Source organism: Rhopilema esculentum, chromosome 6, assembly GCF_057945365.1.
Source record: "Rhopilema esculentum isolate cy_ngs chromosome 6, ASM5794536v1, whole genome shotgun sequence".
NCBI lineage: Eukaryota > Metazoa > Cnidaria > Scyphozoa > Rhizostomeae > Rhizostomatidae > Rhopilema > Rhopilema esculentum.
In genome coordinates, this window is record NC_142820.1 from 8097532 (window position 1) to 8121730 (window position 24199).

At 36.8% G+C, this 24199-nt stretch overlaps 2 protein-coding genes across 3 annotated transcripts; one reads left to right on the top strand and one right to left on the bottom strand.

Moving 5' to 3' along the window:
* Positions 1 to 4347: 4347 nt before the first annotated feature.
* LOC135686568 (pre-rRNA-processing protein TSR2 homolog) lies at positions 4348 to 23597 on the bottom strand. Its single transcript, XM_065202825.2, has 7 exons — positions 23583 to 23597; positions 9791 to 9868; positions 9203 to 9369; positions 6288 to 6379; positions 5457 to 5603; positions 5252 to 5330; positions 4348 to 4609 (listed from the first exon to the last, which is right to left on the bottom strand). The coding sequence occupies exons 2-7, from the start codon at positions 9820 to 9822 to the stop codon at positions 4518 to 4520; spliced, it is 609 nt and encodes a 202-aa protein (XP_065058897.1). The 5' UTR covers positions 9823 to 9868; positions 23583 to 23597; the 3' UTR covers positions 4348 to 4517.
* On the top strand, positions 14778 to 19474 carry LOC135686565 (uncharacterized). Of its 2 annotated transcripts, none has more exons than XM_065202819.1 (3): positions 14778 to 15058; positions 17533 to 17749; positions 18049 to 19474. In XM_065202819.1, the coding sequence occupies exons 1-3, from the start codon at positions 14923 to 14925 to the stop codon at positions 18725 to 18727; spliced, it is 1032 nt and encodes a 343-aa protein (XP_065058891.1). In that variant the 5' UTR covers positions 14778 to 14922; the 3' UTR covers positions 18728 to 19474. The 2 variants fall into 2 exon arrangements, with proteins under 2 accessions (XP_065058891.1, XP_065058892.1); XM_065202820.2 differs by lacking the exon at positions 14778 to 15058 and adding an exon at positions 15075 to 17322.
* Positions 23598 to 24199: the final 602 nt, after the last annotated feature.

A 24199-nucleotide genomic window follows, 5' to 3' on the forward strand; every position in this document is an offset into this window, starting at 1 on the left:
TCGCGCTCCTGTGACTATCGCTAGTCAGGGGGTCGCCTGAGATAATTGAACAGGTTCAAGAGTTTGACTATTTGGGAAGCATTCCGACAAGTGATGGTAGCTGCGAGAAGGAGATTAGGAGAAGAATTGCGATTGCGAAGAAAAAGTTTATGGAGAAAAGAGCAGTCTTTGTTAATAACAAGTTGTCAATTGAAACGCAGAAACGCTTTACGAAATGCTACATCTGGTCAATTTAATTGTATTGAAGTGAGGCTTGGACCATCAATAGGAAATAAAGAATAGGCTGGAAGCAACGGTGATGTGGTTTTATCGTAGGCTGTGCAGAATACCTTGGACATATATGGTCTCAAATGAAAAGGTTTTGGATAAGGTGAAGGAAAAGAGAATGCTTTTGACGACAGTTTTCCAAAGACAGCTGAGGTTTGCGGGACATGTCGTCAGAGAGGATGGTCTTGAAAAATTGGTACTGGAGGGTAAAATTGAAGATGTTAACGCGAGAGGGCGGCAGAGAAAGGTACTTTCTGATGATTTGGCGTTGAAGGCAGGAAACCTTAAGAAAGGGGAGCTTTTATATCTTGCTCAGGATAGCAAGCGGGTCAGACGAGTAGTCGCCAACGTCAGTGTCTGACATGGTACTGCAAGAAGAAGAAGAAAAAGAATTTGAAAATTTTGTACCATGACACAAATTTCCTTTTAAAAGAGCTTTTTCAACATTTTAACAATTAGCATAAGGACATTTTTTTCGATAAAGAGAGTGTAATGTCTTGGTTTGAAAGGAAAGCTCCAAGTCTAAACTCTTGTACTTGAAAGAGGTTGCCGGTCGTTCTAGATCCTATCATTGACCATACATACATTTTAACATACATTTTATCATATATTTTATCATATATTTTATCATAAGAAAGAGTCGTCTCAATTTGAGCAGAGGGACACAGTTTTGTGAATGAAATTACAATTAAAATCTTATGAAAGAATCATGGACAATTATTGTACTTTTCAACGATATGCAAGAAGTACCTTGCAAAAATTCAAGTTAAATTCATGGATTGAAGAAATTTTATATATAGCAGGGATGAAGCTAGCCAGAAGCTCATAAGGGTATTTATAATCTTACCAAAAACTATCTTTTCTAAGTTTGATCCTAATGCACAAGTTCTTACTTCTGCTCAATAAGTAATCACGAGCCTAAAAGAAAAATTATTAAAGTCCCCTGATTTAAAGTGATCTGTTTGCGATTAATAAATCTGCTCTGAACATTTGCAATAGTTTTTACCTATATAGAGAAGAAACCATTATATCTATATAAAGAAACCATTTCTGCGGTGACACAACCGAGTTTTTTTTGTAATGTATACCATAAAATATTGCATTTCAAACGCAAAACCTCTGTTCACATAGATAGATACAATCAATTCACAATATTTCAGCGCTGTTAATATACCGATAGGCTGCTGGTTTACAAAACGAGAGGTGAACGAGAAGAACAAAGAAAGGTCTAAAAATAGTGTAGGGTGAAGTTTTAACTAAAGATACTAGATAAATTGTTTCTAGTGTCAATATCACCCATTTCACGAATAGGGGCCACATGTTGATGGGACCTAGAGCCTCTAATGCAAATTACTGCAGATCTACGTAAACAAAACTCAGCTTCCCTTTGATCCAGGGGGACGTTTCACAAAAACTTAGGTGATGTTTTTCTGCAATCAGTTCCAACACATGTGCAAAAAATTCCTCGTGTCAATACTCATACCACCATTGAATGAAAAAATCAAAGGGGTTAAGTTCAATTTTCTTCATTTTTAACAACCTCGTTGTATTTTCGCTTTTTCGCCAGCTCAATGGATCTGAAGGGCTTTTATATTTTAGCTTTGGCCTCATGATTACTTATTGCACAGAAGTAAGAGATTATGAATTAGGATCAAACTTAGGATAGATAAGATTATAGGAAAGGATGTTTTAGTAGGATTATAAACACCCGTATAAAATTCTGGTTAGCCTCATCCCAATTATGTCTAAAAACCTCTGTTTACAGATTCCCTTTCACATATGTCAAACCCCTTCTAGAATTCGATTTATTCATCGTACACAGCACGCCACTGCAGCTACTATCAATAGAAGGTGGAAAGGCAAGGCAGGAAATAAAATATATATTGTGTAACTATCACCCAATGAGAGCAATTGCTGTTCAGGTGGGAAAAAGCCCTGGAGAGATTGTAGTCGGGCTTGTAGCAAGCAGTTGTTGCATGACTGATTAGAAGCGGTTCGAAGCTATGATAGTCCCCAATGGGCAATTTGAAGCCTTGCTACTGTCTTGCAATGATTACATACTCTCTTGTGACGTCAGATTAAAAATGTCATTGAGCAACTGCAAGAAAGCGTAACGTGCAGAACGTTTATACTTTACATTCTCCAAAAGGAATTAGCTGTGACAAAAAGAAATTGATGGGTAGAATTCTATTATTCATGCTATCAACATGAAATGTGGAAGGCAGAAGTACTCTTTCAACTGCTAAACGCTGTAAGTACACTAATAGATGTAACATAAACACTTTTAAAGCAAGCCGGTTATTTAGGAAAACAATAACACACTAGAAGCATTTTGCCATTAGAGGCTAATAGAGATAATCATTTTTGCAAAGAAGCCCTCCCCCCTCGAATAAGCCCCTGTGGGGGTTTCGGTGTCCCTGGTGCAAAAATAAGAGATTAAGGCCCCCTGCGAGCGGAGCGACCAGAAAATTTTTGCGATCACGCCCTTTCTATCGGCCTAAAATACATTTCAGAGTATTTCTTATAGTCATTTCTTGCATCGTTCAAAACGTTTCAATATTTTGAAGCATTCTTTTGCTCCGTCTGATTAATTTCATTCTTAAAATAGAATTCACTATTTTCTGAGGCCCCATTGATTTTGAGGACTGGAGCAATTTGCCCCCTTGCCCTCCCTCTCGGCAGCTCTGGTTGCAGAGAATCTGTTTAGCAACTAATGATGAGTTTACGCTAAGTCTCGACACAAGACAGCTTTGCTACTAGTTGTCTATGCAAACATAATGGCCACGGCGACGGAAGAAACATGCCACTGAGCGTCTTGATAATAACATTTCGGTCCATTTTTAGGCTCGTAGATGAAAGAGCGATAATGGCCAACAAAAAGAGCAAAAGGAACATCTTCCTGATGGTATTGACTTTTCTGTCAGGGCTGTTGCCAATCGTTACATTCTCAGCATGTTACGTAGCAGCAATGAAGCTAGGGCACCTGGACAAGAGTACTAGAATACCATGGCTAACCGAGCTCGGAGCCTATCCACAAGAAGGAATTTTACTCTCAACAGGTTTCGCGATGACGTCACTTGTCAAAATAACAGTTATTTTTGCGAAATACGCACAAATTTTTTCGCTTGTAAGTCGTCCCTGTCATTTACCGAACACAGTATCTTGCTATTTTGGATGGTTGATGATCTTGGCAGAATTCCTCCTTTCGTCTATAAGACATAAAGACGCTGCATGGGCGCATTACTTCGCCAAAGCACTGTACATGTCGACATGCTGTTTATACCTCACTCTACAGTTATACATAAGCATGCAGCACAGAAACTATTATCGGAGATACCTTCCATACTCTAGGCTGACTCTGACTATCCTTATAATTACGTGTCCTTTCCTGCTTATCGCGGGATTAGTATTTCAGGAGCTACATGAACTGGATGTTCCTCAATGCGCTGAACTGGCTTTTTTTCTTTTGACATCCATTTATTGGATGTCATTATCAGCTGATTTCTACGACAGACCAATGATGGTTTTCAAGCGTTACGAGAGTGCCAAGGATAACACCAAAGACTGTTTACGATGCAGGAAACGTGATAATAGCAAAGCAATTGTATTTCTGAGCGATATCGTGTCAACAGAAATCCCAGAATACTTGGCCTAAATGCGGCAAAAGATGCCAAATTAGCGTTTAAATGTGACTCTTTTTGTTATTGAACTTTAAATTTGTGATGAAGTATACACCCTTTTTTGTAGGGCGTATATATTGAGCGATGATAACAATATTACTGAGTTCATTTTATTCCGAGAGTTCCACAGGTCGAGATCTTGACTTTGATTTCGAATAAATAAATGATAGCAATGCTGCCCTATTCCACTCAAAAATGTCGTCAAGAAAATCGCTATGATTGCATTGTTATCACATTTATCCAAACTATTAACAATGTTTTGGAGGAAATGGATATTGGAAGTAGAAGCATTTGTGAAAGGAAATGAAAATATAATAGTAAGAAAGCTAGGTGTTTTAATTCAATTTCTTGTTACAACCATTGTGAAGAAAACTCTGCCTTTTTTAGAAACGACCATAAATTAACGCACCAAAATTAATCACAAATGAAACATACACGGAAGGATGATTTGTCTTAAAAATTTTAGTCAATGATATTTTCTTAAAAAGGTAGGCGATTTCATGCTTCCCAAACCAGGCAGGGCAGTTTTTCAGAATTTAGATCGACGAGTCGAAAATATAAAAATCTACTTCATCTCGGTTTGTTATGGCTGTTTCTCTGTTTCGATCTTTTAACAACTTCCCATCCATCGTTGTCGCCGCCATCCATTTGAGGAGCATCATCTATCAAAGATAACCAGCTTTCATTCCAGCCCCATAAGAAAAACCCTAATTAGCCCCATAAGGAAAACCCCAATTAGCCCCATAAGAAAAACCCCAACTAGCTCCATAACAAAAACCCCAATTAGCCCCATAAGAAAAGCAAAAAGCGCACGGATAGTCGGTTCCTTCTTTGCTTTCACAACAGATTCTATGAACTTGGAACTCACCTCAACCAAAAACCATTAGCTTTCGAAAATAAACATCTTATAAAAATGAATTCATACCATGTAACACAGATCACTGCTGCTATTAAAAATTGAACAGAAAAGTGTTGCCACTGTAGCACGAAGGCAAACATAAAAACTTTGTTTCGGGAAGGATGATAGTGGATCTCGATTGGGATAATTTCTAAACAAGAATAGAAAAAGTTTTCATTGCCAGCAAGAATAAAAATTATTTCGCTAGAAAGAATCAGAACTGAAATTATTCCATCACAATGTCATGCCGGTCAGACTGCTTCAAACCTTCAATATGCCCCTCTGGACGTAAGCAAACATGCTTTTAACAAAAAAGGGGGCATATCATATCGCATACCAATTGGTACCAAAACATCAACAACTTTTTTTACTGAGTACTTGCTACAAAAAAGATCTGTTGACTTACCAACATCCATGCTTTCCGTGTTCTCTTGATTCTCAGTACAATTGTTGTCGGTTCCCGTTTCTGTTGCCTTTTCATCTTCCTTGAAATAAAGATTCTGACAAAATAATTGAGCTGCAATGATATCTTTAATCTAAACAAAATATTGCAAAATTGATGAAAGATAGAGCCTGATAACTTCTTTATCCTGGAAATTTGAAAAGCTTACCTGAACATCATCATCTGAGGCATCATGACTGGCAGCTGCTACTGAGACACTTGGAAAGGTGGGCGGTGGCACACGTAACTGATCCAGTACTTTTGAAAACTGACCACTTTCACAAAGCTGACTGAAATTGCATATTTTCTCCACAACCTAAAACAATATCTCTTAAAAAACAGCAATGACAGCAGAAGAACACTTTAGAGTTTAGATGTAAGAATTATTGCAGTGAGCAAACTGACTTGGAGACCAGGCCCTGCAAAGCTGAATTACTTATTTACAGCCTATTTTTGATGATGATGTTAATGATGGTTATTATGATACTTACAATGTTTGATGGTTATGGAAACAACAATTATGATAGTAATAATGGTTATGAAAAAGGTAAAATGTTAATTTATCCAGATGTCAAACTACATCTCAAGCAGCACAGACTTATTGGATTGATAAATAGATATTGGACGTGCCTTCTCACAGTTAACCTGCACTGGTTTAATAGACCAACCATCTCAGAGCTTTCACTGCAATGATGAAATTGTTTTGTTCTATAGCTAGTTCCAGTCCCTCAAGTGGGGCAAACCAGAGAAAGTTGATAGTGAATGGAGGCAGTTCTTGAGTTTTTTCAGTCATTAAATTTCTTAAGAATAAAAACAAAAATTCTATGAATTAAAATCTAAATTCTGTTAATTAACAATAGGCCTTGTTCCAGCTACAGAGGAATTTACAAATCTTGATGATATAGGCCACCACTGGATTTATCACCATTTTTGCCAAATATGTGTAATGGCATTGCAAACTTTGAGATGGTCTATTGCTCAGTTGATGTAGGATAAATACCTTGGGACATGTTCCATCATCAACTATGATGTCAAACTCATTGAACATACATTCTGATAGATATTCTTCCAATTCATCTGGATAAACATGCCCTGCAAAAAAATATTTTATTAAAATGAGATTATGATAAAAAAGGTTGTTCATTCTCTGACATTATATACAGAGAGTAGTCATTAACTCTTCTAGCCAACTTGTGTCACTTTTCATTAACTCTCCTATCTTGTGTCAAGCATTATCAAAATGCCATATTGCTTGGTACCTTAAAAAATATCACTTTTCATCTTTAAGCTGATTTCTTTGACTACATAATTCTGGGCCTGGTGGGAGTTGAATTTGTTTATTGTTCAGGGGGCTAAAAGCAATATTTTTCTAAAAATTGTGACAAAAAAGCAAAATTGCTGAAATTCTCTGTCAAATTTTGTAGGGGGGATGCAGTGATCTTCAGGAGTTGGAGACAGGCTATGAAAAAAGAGATGTGAAGGTCTAATTGTAAAAATTAAGGGATTATAACAGGTGAAAATGGTGGAGACCTATATTGACTAGTATCCTTGTGGAGTAGGTAGTAAGGGTGTTGGAGTTGATTCTGTCCTCTGCATAGAGTGCAAGAAGTGGTGCCAAATGAACTAAGGCAAAGAGAGATATCACAGGTTTGCCAAGTGTGGATATAAGAAGGTCCAGCAACATCAACAAGCACCTAAAATACCAAAACAACCAAGGGTACTCGTAAGACAAGCAACAAGACTTTTTTGTTGCAACTTTTTTATAAAAAACACTGTGAAAGTTTACAACACATTAGCATGGCAAGCTCTTTGTGCCTGCATCCCTGGATGAAGTATATTGCATGTGCCTTTGGGCAATGCCTGACAGCTAATGGGATGATTCCTTGGAAAATGGCGTGGCCAAAAAATCTTGATAAACCAGTACCAAGGGAATACAATAGTCCTATTCTCAGAAAGAGAAGACAGGTTTTCATTTAATGTTGTTTTTTGTAAGATAACAATGAATAATACCAGTTAGGATAGAACTGTGGCTTTTCTGTCAGACTCATTAATGTTTAGCCTCTAATTAAACATCTTTTCAACTAATGAAGACATTTACCTGGAAAGAATTACCATTCCCTCCCCACCCCCTAGAAGTAAACTCTTGGCTTATCCCTGGGTTTCTTTCATATTCTTATCTAGATTGCCAAAACTGTGTTGTGTTTAATCTGCCTTAAAACAATACACACAGAAAGTGATAAGTGCCTATTATAAAAGAATAGCAAAATATTTAAATGCAGGGCTGTAGAAGAATGAAACTCAGAGGGGCTGAGCCCCCCTTCTGCTTTTTGAAGGGGGGCTGAGCCCCCTCCTCTTTTTTCTGGGTAGTTCTAAACTATCATGACCAATTTCTGCCAGGATCAAATCTTTGATTGAACCGATATTACCTTCTACTTGGCATTCATTTGTGACATCAATAGCCCTCTTTAGCTGAAAGCTAAAGCTATGAAAGCTTACAACGTCAAATTCTTTATTGCTAAGATTTTTCTATTCAAGAAACAGGTAGACATTGGAAGATGATTTAGCCCTAGAAAAATGGAAAGAAATTGATATTGGGGACTCAGGAGCGTCATGCCCCCAATAGTATCCCAATAGGAAGTTTCAGGCAAAACCCGCTTGGTTGAAGAAAGGTTTTAGGTAGTTCAGAGACATTCATGTCTTAAAATCAATAAAGAATCAAGCAAAGGCAGTTGCCCTGTTGGTTAAGTATGATATTCCTTGATATGGATGAAGGTAAACAAACTAAGCATTAATGATTTGAAGATTTCTTGTTGGCACTAAATCCAAAAATCCAGACCCTGTTAAGGTAAAACTGCACCTAGTGTCCATTTCTCCTAAAATTTCTCAGTGGAAGCAGTAACTGCAATTCACTATGAGCTCCAGATTTTTACCAGTCATTTTTTTATCTGCTGTTAAATTTGTTTGCAAAAAAAAAGACTTTTCAATAGGATTAGGAATTTCGTAAATTTGATTAAAAGAGTGCAATTTCCAGGGAACTAGAACCATCAAAATTAAAAAATTTGCTGCTCTTTCAGCGCCAACCGTAGTGCCGCCTTGGGTAGCAACTATATCATTTGCCTGTCCTGATATACAGCTTTGACAAAACTATAAGAAAAGTCTGTTATTAACATATAAAAAGAAAGTTGTGAATCAAATGACACACAGTTAGATTGACAAAATGTAATGCAGAGGTTTGTGCCAGCAACTGAAGAATTTCAGGTAATTATTTTTTTTCAGGTAAGTTTGTAGTCCACAACTCCCAACGCACCAACAAGACTTGCCTTGCCAAGGCCCTGTCGAGGAGGCATGCAGGGGGAAACGATTAAAAAGTTCATTTTATATGCAACATAGAGAAAGTGCTATGCCCCCCCTCTTCACATTTTTTTGCTCTACACTACTGCGTAAATGTGATATAAAAATAAATTCATCGAAAAATTTCTTTATACATACGGTTTCCTAAGAACAAAAATGTTATCGAAAAGAAATAGTAGCTATTATGACAGACTGGCAAATCAATTAAAAGTGCCTGATATTACCCATGATTACCCTATACTTGAGAATTCTAAATATTCATACTATCAAAAATACTCTGCTATTTTCAGAGAAATTGTGTTACTCAGGGAAGGTTTTTTAGTAAGAGCAACGATTAAGCAAGACAGAAATAACTCATGATAGGCCTACCTAAATTGTCAATAATAATGTTAAGTAGAGTTTCTAAATCGCACTGGCGAATGTGGATCAATGGTAAGTAAATTAATTAAAAAAGTAAAATAGCGTACAGGATTCATTTCACGCGGCAAACTTGCTGTTAGATAGAATTAAAATCCTTTAACAATATAAAAATAAAAAATAGAAAGAATTGAAATTATGCCATACCATTGTCTTTAAATATTTGAACAATGACATCTAAAAGCCAGTCGATCTTTTCTCTGAAATTGTTCCCACCGAAACCTTGTTGTTGGGCGATATGGAGAGCGGGCCAGCCATCTAGGCTGTGCTTGACTGCCGCATGGAATACACTCCATCTATCCGCCATATTCACACTGGAACAGCAACAACAACAAGTATTAAGAAAATTATCAAATCCCTTTGTCTTGGATTTGGTGGCGTAGATTGAGAGGGGGGCAGAGGAGTGAAAAACATCTCTGTAACGCTAAACTGCTATTTTGTGGGAAAGATTCTAAACTTTTCGGAAATTTAATAGAGTTATCTATATCTATTTTTTTATGTTAGGGTTACATTTTGAGAGGAAAGATTTTAAGATTTTAAAGAATATGAATACGTAGGGGGCAGACATTTTCTTTTGGGGGGCTCCGGGGCTCAGCCCCCCTGGGAAATAGCGAAGTTGGCCATCAATTTCTTAGACTAATCTTTCATATTCTTGGTTTAAAACATAAAAATCATCTCAAGAGATTTAATCATGATCAAATAATAACGATGGTGAAAAATGTAAATAAAAATCACCTCCAGCTAGACCTCATTCTACCCTCTGCCATCGGCAGCCTCCATTAGCAATTGCAGTTAATTTTTGAGTCCCACCGCCTGGAAAAAGTATAAGATTGCGCCTATGTATGAATAAACATGAAAAAGCATTTATAAGATTATGAATAAGCATAAGATTATCTAAATATATCAAAAGATTTCTTCATTTCAGTTCTAAAAAATATGAATGCTTGTTGGATTTTATTTCTGAAAGCAAAGTTTCTCGTCCTTCCTATGAATTTTCCGATCTACGCCACTAGGGGTAGCAGGGTTTTGAAAGTAACCCCGGTTCATAAAGGTTCCGCACAACTGATTCCCAACTGGAGGGGCCAGCAATTTAAAGGAAACTTCTTTTTCCCCCTTTAGCTCCAATTGTGGCAATCATTTTGCTGACGTTGGTTTACTTTTTGGGCTGGCTTTGGTTCAATGTATTCGTTGTAACTGAATGGTTTATCTGTATTACACTCTTTTTTTATAAGAACAATTTCATAAGAACACGAGCCTCAAAACTGGTCAAAAGTTAAGAACAAATTAAGAACAAGCTGAGGCTGAGCTTCTGCAAAATGCAATTTTGAACAACGTTTTTTCTCAAAATCGAGGATTTTTAGCGATGTGTAGGTCCTTTTTCGGTTTATATTCAAATTTGTCAGCAAATTAAGGCTATTTCACTCACTTTGTTGACAAATGAGGCCTGAACACCTCCTTAGAGCGAAAAAAGTACCAATAGCACTGCTAACACCCTCTTAATTTAAGAACAAATTAAGAACAATCCAGCCTCAGATTTTCGAAAAAATTAAGAACAGTCAGCCTGAACTTAAATTTACTTGTTCTTATAAAAAAAAGAGTGTAATACATTTTAGCTGATTTCAGTCTTTTATTTAGCGAAAAATTGGGGAGGCCATGGCCCCCTGGCCCCCCTGTGGCGTGGGCCTTGCAATGCTGGCTATATTAAAACTAATTTAAACCAACTATATATATAGTGCAGTATATAAACAAATTACGAATTTAATAACCGCAACAGAAAAAATGAATTACTAAATACATAAATATACAGTAGGTTCCCTGTTATTTTATAAAGCCCACTTTTCCTATAAATGGTTTGCAAAGGCGGCATGAGCAATAAATCGCTGACACAGTTCTATGCTTTAAAGGTGTTTAGGTGTTAGGAATTGAGAAGTGAGTTCTTTGTGGCCTGAGTTCAATACTTCTTGACATCTATAGGATACAGTGTCTGATCCGTATGCTAAGTGTTTGGTTTATTTCTAGTGAAAGTGAGCCCCCGGAGGTTAAAAGGTGATTCAGTTATGCTAAAAATATCTTCCATGAAACTTGGGTTTTCGTGATGAATAGTTTTGTAAATTTCTGCTGCAAAGTGCCTTAAATTCCTTGTATGGGTGGTAACTGTGTTGTCTTTGAGAGGTAGTTGTTCAAAACTAGATGAAAAGTTTAGATGAAATCTTCTTGAGTCATATCACATCATCCTGAAAACGTAACGAGTATTCGGAAAGGTCGACTTCACCTCTCTGACTGAGTACCAAAAAAGGCTCTCTCGTGACCCGTGCACATTAAATCTTAGTCTTCGGATCCGTCGAGACTGAAAGAAAGAAGTATTGAACGGCCAATGCATAAAGTGACAATCTCCGTTAAAAATTTTTCGCTACTATAATCGAGTACTTGTGTGTGTGTGTGTGTGTGTGTGTGTGTGTGTGTGTTGGGGGGGGGGGGGGTGGTACAAAATAAAATATTGGCAATTATAAATGGGCTGGTTGTAAAACTTTGATTGTCCTTTTTGTTCAATACTTCATCGTTGCAGAATCATTGAGAATACAAAAGGAAAATATTAATCACAAGAAACAAAGGCAAATAAAATAATTGTTTACTTAAACGTGTTTCTTATAATTATGTATAAAATAAGCGTAAAATCCTCGTTCTGACAATGGGCAATCGTCTTCTGAAAAAGAATTTTCCTTTTCAAAGACCGCTGGCAAGAAAAAGATTATTCTATTTCTTTATTTCTAATGGAAATTAACACAATGAGACTGGCTAAACCATAGAGATATGAATATAAAAATTCCTGGCTCTATGGGCTAAACTAGTCATCAAATATCTACAAGATTCTATAATCTTTTCTTATGAGTTGATTTTTTAGGAGTGCTTGCCCTCTCTTTCCCTCCTGGAAGAGGGCAGGAGGGGTGATAACCCTGCACCCCCTCCAGGGTAGGCGCCGCTGGCAACGCCCCATAACAGCTTTTTAATTCGATAAAATTTGATAACGGTAAACATGAACGATAAACAAAATACAGAGCATTGTTGAATGGTCTCCCAAGAATGCAGAATATTTATTGAATACAAAAAGAGATGGTAGTGTCGCAAAGTGTTTTCGATTTTCCTGCATATCAAACCTTGAAACTATACGAATTTCTATTTCAGTTCTGAGAGAATGACAGCCGGCAACACGTTGCAAACAGTAATGTTTCCGCTCTACGCTTCCTCGGGAAACAATTCAATGCATGCAATTTCGTTTATCTCCAAGTGAACTGCAAGCCACGCATAGCCGGCAAAAATGCTTTACATTCCAATCTAAGACTCAAGCCTAGTATGGCCAAAACGCAAACACGGTGCATTCATGAAAGGAATGATAACTGCCTCCTATGGATGGCAGGTGAAACAAAACAATAACATATCAAAGCATTTTCGTTGTTTGTGTGAGTGATAATGGATCTCTTTCAATACGTCGCATGGCCTTTTCATTGCAGACCGTTGTCGCTATGCATTTCAAATGACGGGGGTATCGTTTGTGAGGTCACACGAAAAGACATAGAGGCGATATTGCAATAAAAGGGTATTTTACACTTTGCTTACGAGACATTTAAAACAATAAAATATTTTTAGAAACTTTGGGGGAATTTTTCTTGAAAAATGAGAAACGATATATCCCACGACAGCAATGTTTTTTATGAAACGAAACAACGTACTCAATTTCCAGAAAATCGTTTTGATCATTCAGAAGGAACGAAAATTATGCTAAAATTGTTAATTTAATATGGTGCAGGCTATGCATTCGGTCTTTTACGTTCAAACTGAGTTTCTTTTAACTGTCTCGCCTTGAACCACTCACAAAGAAAGGGCTGTTAAAATTTAGTAACAATTTAATAAAGAATTTTGAGGTCTAGTTTGGGACATATCCCTCTTTTATAGGCAGACATGTTCTACCTCCACTTATGTCACTTTTTGCACGAAAAAAAGTTTATATGCAATGCAAATTTGATCTCGCAAAAGGCTTTTTCAGTTTACATTTCTGACTACCATTTTCATCTGACAGGAATTCGGGGCAGAAATTCTTCATTTCATCAAAAATTCGTGAAACTTGTTAAACTTTTCTCTCCATTAGTAAAATGTGAAATTTTAAAGAAAACCAAGATGGTACTTGCAGGGCTGAATCTTAATTTTTTCTTCAATTGTGTCCCTGTTTGGGAATTTGTACTTAACCTGCAAATAATGGCATGCCCTTGCAGGTCCACCCAGGCAATAAAAGAACAGGAACAACAGATCTCATTTCACAATGGAGAATTCTGTAGCAAATGTTGAAAATCCGGGGGTCTTTTGGGGGTTTCAAACTTTTTTTTCAATTATGATAAATTCAAGCTTTTCATTACAGGCTACATGATTAAATATACTTATAACTGATAAAGCTTAGGGCAAATAAAAAGAACTCAGATGAGCTATCGAGTTATTTGCCCTATTATACTGCATGCATAAAATTACATTGAATTAGAAAAAAAACTTCAACATTAAGACAAAATTTTTTGGATAAAGGTTAAGGTTGACAAATACAAATTAATGAAGAGAAAACTCTTGTTACCCAGACAGTTTTGGGTCAATTTTGTTAAGTTTTCAACTCGTGGTAGGAAATACTTTTGCTGAAAATACCATGGCATTTTGAAAAATGAAGAAAAAGAAACATAAACTCTATTGTCTAATTTTTATATTTCTATTTGATTTTCAATGCAATTTAGTCTGCGTTGATATATTTGACATGACATTGACTTGTTTACAAATTTTTGAAAACATAAAAAAATAACTCTGCCACAAGAAATGGGAATAGATTTATAAACTCCTGCTGGCCTCAAATTGATCAAAAAAAATCAACAGAGCTTAGAAATTTTCAGCAAAGAGGCTATTAGTTTATTTTAAAAAGCAAGTGTACGGATAGATTTAAATGAATTTTTACAATAACCTCGATGTCATAGTCCTATTTGTTCATTCACTACTGTAACTGCTTAACTACGCCAATTTTTTGATAAGTGGAACATGCTTTCCTTTCCCTCCTTAGGACATAAATGGTTACAGGGTTGCTAGATTGGATTTACAAAAAAGTCCAGACGGGTGAGCAACTTAGGCCAATTTGCACATAAAAATGCCAAATCAAAAAAAATTCTCAAAAATCATTGCAAAGGCGCTGTTCATTTTTCTACGCATGCACTTTTTAAATAATTTCTTTACTCAAACAATCTTACTTCTTCTTCAACAACTATTTGCTAATAGTTAGGTTAGATGATTATATTTGACACTTGGGTAAAACACTATAGTAAACTTCTAATTACTCCATTAATATAGTAATTTCTCTTTCAATTCAGAACTTCTGCTGAAAAAGGCCAAAAAAGGCTATATTTAAGTAGTAGGCCAAAAACAAAATTTCCAGGCAATTTAATTATGAAAAAGGCCAAAATTTGAAAATTTGGCCTGAAAAAGGCCAATCTGGACACCCTTAGTTAGGATAAACTGACGTTGACTGTACATTTTGACATCTCAAGCGCTACCCCCTGGAAAATTTTAATGGCAGTTTGTTCGAGCGTCTACTCTGAAGTGAAAACAAACACGAGACACCCCAGACAATAGATATGCACGTGACTTGTTGATGTCACTTCCGTAAGAACAGCCAATCAGACAGAAGCCATGAAATGCCATGACATTGACGGATTCCTGAGCAGTCGTGTGTGGATGTAGTGTTGTATAGAGAAAACTTTGATGCAGCGAGCTCGGTTCTTTCAAAAAGCAAGAAGACACATTTCGTTTGTAAAGTTTATTGTAATATTTGACGATCTCACGCAGTCATGGACTCAGAGAATGCGCTGAAAATGGACCACGTCTCTCAACGATTGGAGTCACCGCTCGATGTGCTGTCGAGGGCAGCCTCCATGATCCAAAAAGAATCAACCATGGTTAACGAAACAAATAAAGTTAAAGAAGGTAGGTAAAGGCATTTGAATAAGGGGTTTTAATGTTATTTTCAAGTGAAAGGTCGCTTTCAAGCTGAAACCTGTACAGGGGATCCCTTGCCGGTTGAACTGTGTACTTTTCTCGCATCTTTTCTCAAACTTCTAATTCGTTAAGTGCCTGTCGTGCCAAATAGACATCTTAAACCTCCAAAGAATTCAAGAAACTTTTATAACGTAAATAGCTTCATAAGCTCTCGTTGTGTATAGTTCAAAGCGAATCATGGTGATTGGATTGCTATCAATCGCATTCATCTGCTAGCCACCATGTGCTCGATTGAAGCAGGCATCTATAAACCAACATGTGGATGATTTTAAACTTGTTTCGGTAGTTCGACAGGTGTTGAGTACAAGACGCGGCTTGTACGTAAACAGAATTTATGTTCCTTAACAGCTTATTACAGAAAACGGCTGCTGATTTAATTGTATTCGTCGCCATCTTTGTCTTGTTGAACTATTCCACTTTATGTTCTCAGTTACAAAGCTGAGAACAGCCAAGAAGGGTCTCAAATTTCTTCATCCGTTACCAAAATTAGACACACAGTTAGGTTTCCCCATCTAAACATCCCTTACCGTTGTGCGTTTATATTGGTCAGCATGTTTTTATTTCTTTATATAAACGGTCGTGAGAAGAAATATATTTAACTGCGAAGTTTTTGCTTGTTATTGCAAAGACGCTAGAATCAATTCCCATGGTATAATTCGATGTTTATGAATAAACTCGCTGAAAAAAGATATGTTTACAAAATGTGGTTAGATAGTTATCAATGCTGGATAGTTTCACGAAGGAAAGGCATGTGTGGTTAAATGTTGTTGGGAAAATTTTCAAAAGTTAAGATTTCAGAACCGAATGAGTTCGTTTTTGAAGTAAAAGGCACAGTGGAACAAAATTGGCAATGTTCCAAGTAATCTTATACTTTTGAACTACGTACTGTTTGGTATATTTGAAAATGATACCAATAACACAAGATGTTCAATTAACATTCAAATTGCGTTTTCAAAGCAGTAACTATATAGAAAAACAAGATAAATTCATATGAAAACAATCTTGCTTCAATTTTGAAAGCTACGGCGCCCCACTGGTTTTGTTTTCCCAGTGATTAAATTAATTGATAAATTATTGTTCTGTGTGAATGCCTCTCTCCCATTGCCAAAAAGTATGACAAAATGCTGTATAGTAATAATAATATCAACGGTTCAATTGAATTTATTGTCACTGGTCAAATCGCTTTTGTTTCCTGTGTACCTGGAGCAAAAAACCGCAGTCAACAGAATCTAACATTTACTTTGCTTGAGAACATGCCCGCCAAAGTTTTGTACCTCTAAAAACACATTGTGAAGTACCTTCTTGTACATTAATATTATAGTTTTTTATGTTGTCTTTTAAATGGGCAGTTAAACATTGATAATGCAGTCATTTGTGCGACATTGCCTGGCATTTTGGTTACTTTAGCTCATAACGTATATCTAATAGGGCAAGTTTATAACTTAAAAACTGTATTTACCTAAATTAGCAGCATTATGAGAAATAAATGTGTGTTTCCGTGAAGACCCTAATAATTAGTTAATGTTTTAGTAGCGCTAGAATTGGGCCAGATGTTCCATGGACTTGCATTAGTTAATTTAGTACTGTTTATAATGTAAAATGTTATTTGTACTGTCGCAAAGAAAAGACCTGCCCCGTTGCCCTCTCTTGTGGATTAACGCTGACAAACACCTATTTAAACCCCGTGTTGATAACATTGTTCAAGAAAAGCCCGTTTCGAAGAAGTGGTTTTCCCATCACAATGCAACAGTTCTAAAGGGCTTTCAAGTGACTGAAAGCATTACTCACACTCCAGCCCTAATGTGTGCACCTTGTTTTGATCAGCCCATGATAGAACAATGGACTGTACGTCCGACAAAACAATCGACTGTATCGGTGTCAAGCTTCCGAGAAGACAACTGTTTATTGTTTTACAACAATAAGGTTTAATGAGTCATAGCCACAATTTGTCATGTTTTAACGTATCTGGATATGTTGTTTTGAAGTAAGTGTTAGGTTAAGTCTGTTACACAAGCTTGTAAAGGAATCTCCACCTTCCTAGCTTTATCATTTCATTTTCAATTTGAAATGAGTGTGACTGGAAGCAAAACTGATTTCAGGGAAAGTCTCCAAGCAAATTAATACTTGCTAACATAAATTAACAAAAGCAAATTGTACACTGTAAAACATGTCAGGAATGTGGCTAGATTGTGGTATGTTAGAATTATGGTGTTTCAGAACTTTAATGGTGCTCAGAATTTATCAAAAAGTGAAATGATGGGAATGTGATGTTCTAAAAGTAAGGCTTTTGAACAATTATCATTCATAAAAATCTATTCATAAAAATTGATTGACTTTGTAACTATTTTTGCATTCATGCAGTTGGCAATCCAATTTTATGATTTCTTAATTGTTTTTTGTAGGTAAAGAACGAGAAAGCTGTTCAGACAGTGGATTTGAAGATGGGCCAAGCTCACCAACAAAAGTAAATCTTGACAAAGCAAGTCCACCAACTAAAATTACAGTTTCAAAAGAAAGAAGAGAAAGAAGAATGCAGGAAAGGAGAAACATAGGAGTGACATCAAAAAATGATTTAGCAGATCTAAGGCGAGAGCAAAGAGAAGGAGAAGATCTGTATAGGTATTACTGAAATTTACTGCAATTAAAGTTTCCAGTATTTCTCAGGCGGAAATAAACTTTATTTGAAAAAGATGTTACTGTACTCATTATATTACAGTTTTATGAGACAGAGAATAATTTAATTATGAAGTATAAATCTCTTTTTGTGTTAGGTTTAACAACAAGTAGTTAGGAGATTTTGGGTTCTGACTATTGTTTTAAAGCACACTTATTTCGCATGGCATTTTTGTCATGATTTCAGCTGTTATTTTTTTTATTTTTTACGAGCGTACTTACACTGATTTTTGTGACATTTGCAGGGCGCCAGAGACAAAGCCAGTTAAAAAGTGCGGCAAAGACTGCACAGAATGCAATGTGCAAGCATATGCAACATCTCCAAAGGGTTTGATTTATGAACAAGCATACATCCCTGTTTACCCTGAAATTGTAAAAAGAGAAAAATCTGATAAACAAGATGACACTCACTATAGAGCTGAGGATGAACGAGACCACAGAGGCCATAAATATTCAATAATTCCTCCACCACCACTGATGTCACTTCGACCAACTGCATTTACTTGGCTTCCTCCGCCTTTTCCTTCACCTTTGTCGCTGATAAGAAGACAATCGGTTATTACATCCGCCTGTTGTCCCCAGCAGTATGCTGGCACAGAAAACATTTCGATCTGTCCCTGTGCCAACCCAAAATGCAACATTCAGGCCATATCATTTGGAAGTCATGTTGGTGGACATTCAGCTGTCAAAAGGGAGGTATTCAGTACTGTGCCTCCTGGATTTGAACTGCCCACTGTTGAAGAGCACTTTCGTAAAAGTTTAGGAAGTGACTATGAAGAGGTGACACCAGGTGAACCTCTAAACAGTGTAGATGAACATTTTGCAAAAGCATTAGGAAATACTTGGTACAGCCTTAAGTATAAAAAAGCTATAGAGAGTCAGTTTAGGACCAGGGAAAGGGTTTTGACAAGTTGTAACTTATAGATGTGTTGATAAAAGTGTGGTAGTTTTGTAAAGCTGTAAATATTATGTAGTTTGACTATTTTACGTCCTTTAAAATGTTACAAGATGTGGCATTATCCATGTTAAAAGAGCTGATGTACTTTTCTTCCTAGATCAGATACACTTTCAAGAACTGAGCCATCCCTCCAGTTTTATGGAGTAGCATTTCAGGATAAATATTTTGGTTTTTGTGCTGGTTGCTTTTTTAGTTTGTCTTGAGGTTTTTGTTACCCATTGAAGTGGTCATTTCTCAATAATTGTGTACGTGCATGTCACAAAGCTAAATAGGAATGTCAAAAACAACTCCTTTGTTTGTGTTTTGATGTACCGAAAATTGTTAAACTTTTCAAGTTATTGTTAAAGAATGTCAAGTTTTGATGTTGATAGTGTATTTTGTTAGGCCAGCTACTGTCTGGTCTGGCAACGTATAATAACTTTGGTTCCTTTTGTCTTTTGTTGGGCAAGTTTTCTTCAAGTCCTTTTTCTAAATTCAACTTTGTTATCATGTTCAGCTTTTGTATGATGTAAAAGTGCAGATTTTGTTTAAATATTGTAAGTTTATATTTCCACATCAGAATAGTCTTAATATTGTTAGTTTTGTCGCATAAAAGTGATTAATTCATATTTCTATTTAATATAACTTTCGATTTTGCGATCGTTATTTAAATACTTTAGAGTGGGTTGTATAGAGATCTTAGATGGGAAATGACAGTTCTAATTTATGGAGAATTTGGTTTCTTTTGGAATTTCCTTCGCCTGCGATGACCGATGAAGTCGTAGGATGAAATTAAGACAAATCGAAAAACGCTACTTTCAAGTACTAGAATAGAGAGAGAGAATTGAAGCAAGTCCACCTTTCAAGTGGCGCGAAAGGGTTGCCACAAAGTTTTTATGTAAGCAAACACACAAAGCCGAGGTTTATTTCTAATTACAAATCTTTGTTCAATTAGCAGCCATGTCATAAGAAATTTCATTGACATATTAATACGAAATTAGGGGGAATTTTTTAAGAAAACCTTTGAGACATCAAGAGGTAAGTGGCTAAATTTAATTAGCAGTGCAATCATAAGCGAAAAGAAATCAAATTCTACATTTAGTGAAATTTTAAGAGATTTTTGGAGAAAGTGCGGTTAGGTTTCATTCGAAGCCAGATGTGTAGTAGCCCCTCCCCAAATTCGAATATTTCATAAAAAAGTCCTTAAATGTTGGCGGACTCATCAGATTCTATTGTCTTTATACTGGGCAAAAATTTTACGTAGCAAAACTTTCATCAACTTTAAATTATAAATTGAAATAAAATTATTAATTCTAACATTGAGTCATAAGTAGAGAGATTTAGGACATTAAATTTGGACATTATATGCAGGCAAAATCATTCCATACCCGTTGGTAAATTTTCTCAGGGACTGAAAAGAGAAAGAGTTAGGGCTTGAAATTTTTCAGATTGTCATAAAAAATCAACTTGATAGGTTTATTGTCAATTCATTCTGGAAATTTATCAGTTTCAGCCTTAGCATTATACTGAAATGTTCTTAATGTAAAGTTTTGTTTATAGAGCTAAATTGTTATGCAGGGGTATACATTAAAAATGAAAATTTGCCCTTGAAATGTTGCAAGAAACGTGCAATACACTGTTTTCTTTTCCCAAAATATTGTTTGTAAAAATATTCAGGCCCACAATCATCCAATTTTTACGATTTTCGTGAGAATGTTATCTTTAGGTAACTTTTTACCTTTATTAAGTTTAAAAACCATAATTAAAATAACACACACATGATCAAAATACATTGGCTAACAGTTGATATTTTAGAAATTGGCTAACTTTTGGCATAAGAAATTTCTTTACAAGTTTTGAAAAATGTCGTCATAAATAAGGCACTACAGTCAGGATTTCATATGAATTTCTTTCATTGCCTACAAAAGGCCAGCGTTAAGAGCACTTCTATGAAAAGGGCACTTTAGCCCCCCTTGCCCTCCTATAAAAAGGCAACAGGGGCGGTTGACCCCCCTCTCCGGCGTCCCTGTATGTTGATGAGTTCAGTGATCGAGAATCAGTAAACATCTGAAGACTGACGTCATAGATAGGCACATGTTTGCAAGGTCAAGCTATCAACGGTCTTATGGTTTAACAGTTGATTGCCAGGAAGATCTTCTAAAAGCCATAGGAAAGGAACTTGAAGAAATGGCCATAGAAAAATTTGGGAACGGGCTGTTGCCAAGCCAAGTCTGAGATACACTCTTTTGTTTCTTCAGCAGTTGCTTGTTTTGCAATGTTCATAACATAGATTCGCCATGACTCGAGAGCGGGCGATGTTTTCCAGAAACCATATCAGATTTGATAAAATAGGAATGCCTCAGAAGATTTCTAAAAAATATGGAGGCCGAAAAAATTTACAGTATTCCAATATAAAGATTAGTGTAGGTTGTTCATATAAGAGACCGGTAGTGAACTTTCAAAAGGAGTTGTCCAAGATTGTGGTTCTCGTTTTTTTAATCATATTATATTTCCAGCTCTACATATTATTATAAATCTGGATAATGCAAGCGATACAATGGGCGGCTTCCAAATATCGGGCTTCAAAAGACAATTTGAAACCCTTTGAAACGTGTGTCAACAGTGTATTGGTTTTACTGAAGGCAGCATTAGAGAAAATTGGAATGAAAAAGTAAGTTTTGTTGCATTCGGGTAGAAACGGTGTGAGATACAATTACTGTTAATTTGGTGAATAAACGAATTTCGTGCCGTTTTTTACGTATAAGTCAAGGTCCTTTATGATAGTTAGTCTTGTTATGAAAATTTTAATCCGAGTAAACGTAATTCAATAGAATGAAGTGAAAAGTTGGTTAGGGTGAGATACTTTTCTTGTTATTGATAGAATGTAATAATTCGTATCTTATATTCAAATTTATTTATACGTTACTTGCTTATAAGAAAGAAGTGGATGCGAGAAAAGCATACCATGCACTATTTATGGTAAAGTTAGAAGTGGTTTTTCCTATTTGGTTGTTCGCCAAATTTATTTGGAGGATGTTGTTAGAAATTTTGCTTATTTATGTTTCATTTTAATTAAAAAACTCATTTTGTCTCCTTCGAATCTGCAAGGTGTACGTAATATTTTTAAAAGGATACAAATCTCTAACAGTGGCGGATTTAAGGGGTGGGGGGGGCAACTAAGGGCATTTGCCCTTCCCTCATCAAGTTGAATCAGGTCTGGCACCCTATTTTGGATATGGTTTGGCACAATTATTATGAAAACTTGTTTAGAACGTGAATAGAGAGCCTTCTGTCAGTAGTTAGGGTCTGAAATTGTTGTATACAGCGTACTCTCGCCACCAATTTCTGAACATTTTTCAACGCTCCCACTACCAACTGCCCCTCCTTTCGATTTATGGTTCTATTGTGACACGAGTGTCGCCATCAGAGAAGAGGGCCCCAGAATGAAAAGGCCTTCACTCTCACTATAATAAGGTTTCATTTGCTTTGTCCTATTTCATGCCCAAGACTGACATACAGAGCTTTGCGGCTTTCGCCTATCCTAAACATTCAAGCATCGGTTTTGTAAAATGGCTTCTTACTTTTGAAATTAAACGGGCTTCAAATTGAACGGGCGTCCAGTTCTTTTTATAGATCAATGGTATAAGACCTAACATTCAACATTGAAAGAATAAACAAGACAGCAGATACTCTAACACGTTTGATATTTATTGTCTTCTTTCAAAACACACATCGTAAAAACCAATTATAACGTGATTTTCCCAAATATTTAATTGATTTAGCAGAGAAGGATAGGGGGTGTTACAATCCTTCTTCTCTCGCACCCTTCCATTCCACGTGTAAAACCTGAACGAGGTAATTAATACAGACGCATAAATTAATTGAATTTAACCCGCAGAGAACTCTTCCGTCCTTTGTGAAAGAAGATACTTTAATTGTGTGGTTTAACTATTTGCTAAAAGTCATCATTTTTTGGCAGACTTGTATTGTAACTAATCGTCTGATAAACAAAGAGGGAAGCGATGTACGAATAGAATAAAAGATCAAGAAGGCTGAACTATCACGAATATGGAGATCGGATCTGAAAAAAACTCAAAAAAACGTAGCTCCACCCCTGAAATTTCGTTATCTTTCTTATTTGATCCATTCAAAAAGGTCTCGATTTAAAAAATTGCCACGTTTTACCAATTTTATCTTGGTAGTAGCCATACATTACTGATCCATAGCAGATACAAAACTTAAGCCACAGAAAACTAATGTAAGAGGGTCGTACAAACCTAGTTCATCCCACATTTGCCTCAGCTCAGGGCTTGATCTAAAATATGGAGTAAATAGTAGAGATTCTAAAACAAAGTGACAAAGTTGGCTCTTTCTGGCAGTTACTGATGATGCCTAAGACTTCGTAAACCGTCTAGATATCAACACGCGCAGCAAAAAAATCAGAACCACACTCGGTTGAGTCCCCCCCCCCCCCCCCCCCCGCCATGTTTAGGTGTCCTCAAACTTGGCCTCTTAAGGCATGTAACTCGACAGGGTTTCGGTCATTACCGCTCCCCCCCCCCGCCATTTTTAGGTGTCCTCAAACTTGGCCTCTTAAGGCATGTAACTCGACAGGGTTTCGGTCATTACCGCTCCCCCCCCCCCCGCCATTTTAAGGTGTCCTCAAACTTGGCCTCTTAAGGCATGTAACTCGACAGGGTTTCGGTCATTACCGCTCCCCCCCGCCATTTTTAGGTGTCCTCAAACTTGGCCTTTTAAGGCATGTAACTCGACAGGGTTTCGGTCATTAATGCTCAGCTACAGGTCTGAAACAAGAAGTTCATATGTAGTTTAAAGACTTACCAGGGTGGAAGCACCAGCTACATACTATTCTATTGGAATCCTCGCAAAGTATCTGTCCCCTGACTGCATACGACTGCAACCGCACGGCCTAGGTGAAAGATGAATTCCTGGAGATGAATCTCCAAGAAACAGTCTCGAGATGCTCCTCATTAGCCACGAGGAGAGAATTTCTGGCATTCCTTTCGCATTTACAAAATTATCCAGGAAAGGACATCCAACACTTGTTACAGCCACTAGAGGCCGAGATCATTTCACGAATTGTCATCACAAAGAGCTGGGAGTAAATGGTGTCGAAAACAGAAAAAACCACTCCACTTCTGGAGACCCTCTTGGGATATAAGGGTAATGACCCCGGGAAAATGCAGAACCCCTGAAAATCAATGCAGCCAATGCGCTGACTCTAATCTATCCAACGTGAACGCACGGAGACTAATTCAATGTGGTTCGGATAAAGCCTTGTTTACACGAGCCCGCGTTTGCTGCTACCCGCCTTCTCTTCAACCGTTTACATGATAACAGCAGCCAACTCGGGTCTACGGGGAGATGCCGGGTAAACCATCTCAACGGTAGGGCAGACAAAGTTTTCTCATGTGACAACGGGTCAGCTAAACCATGGG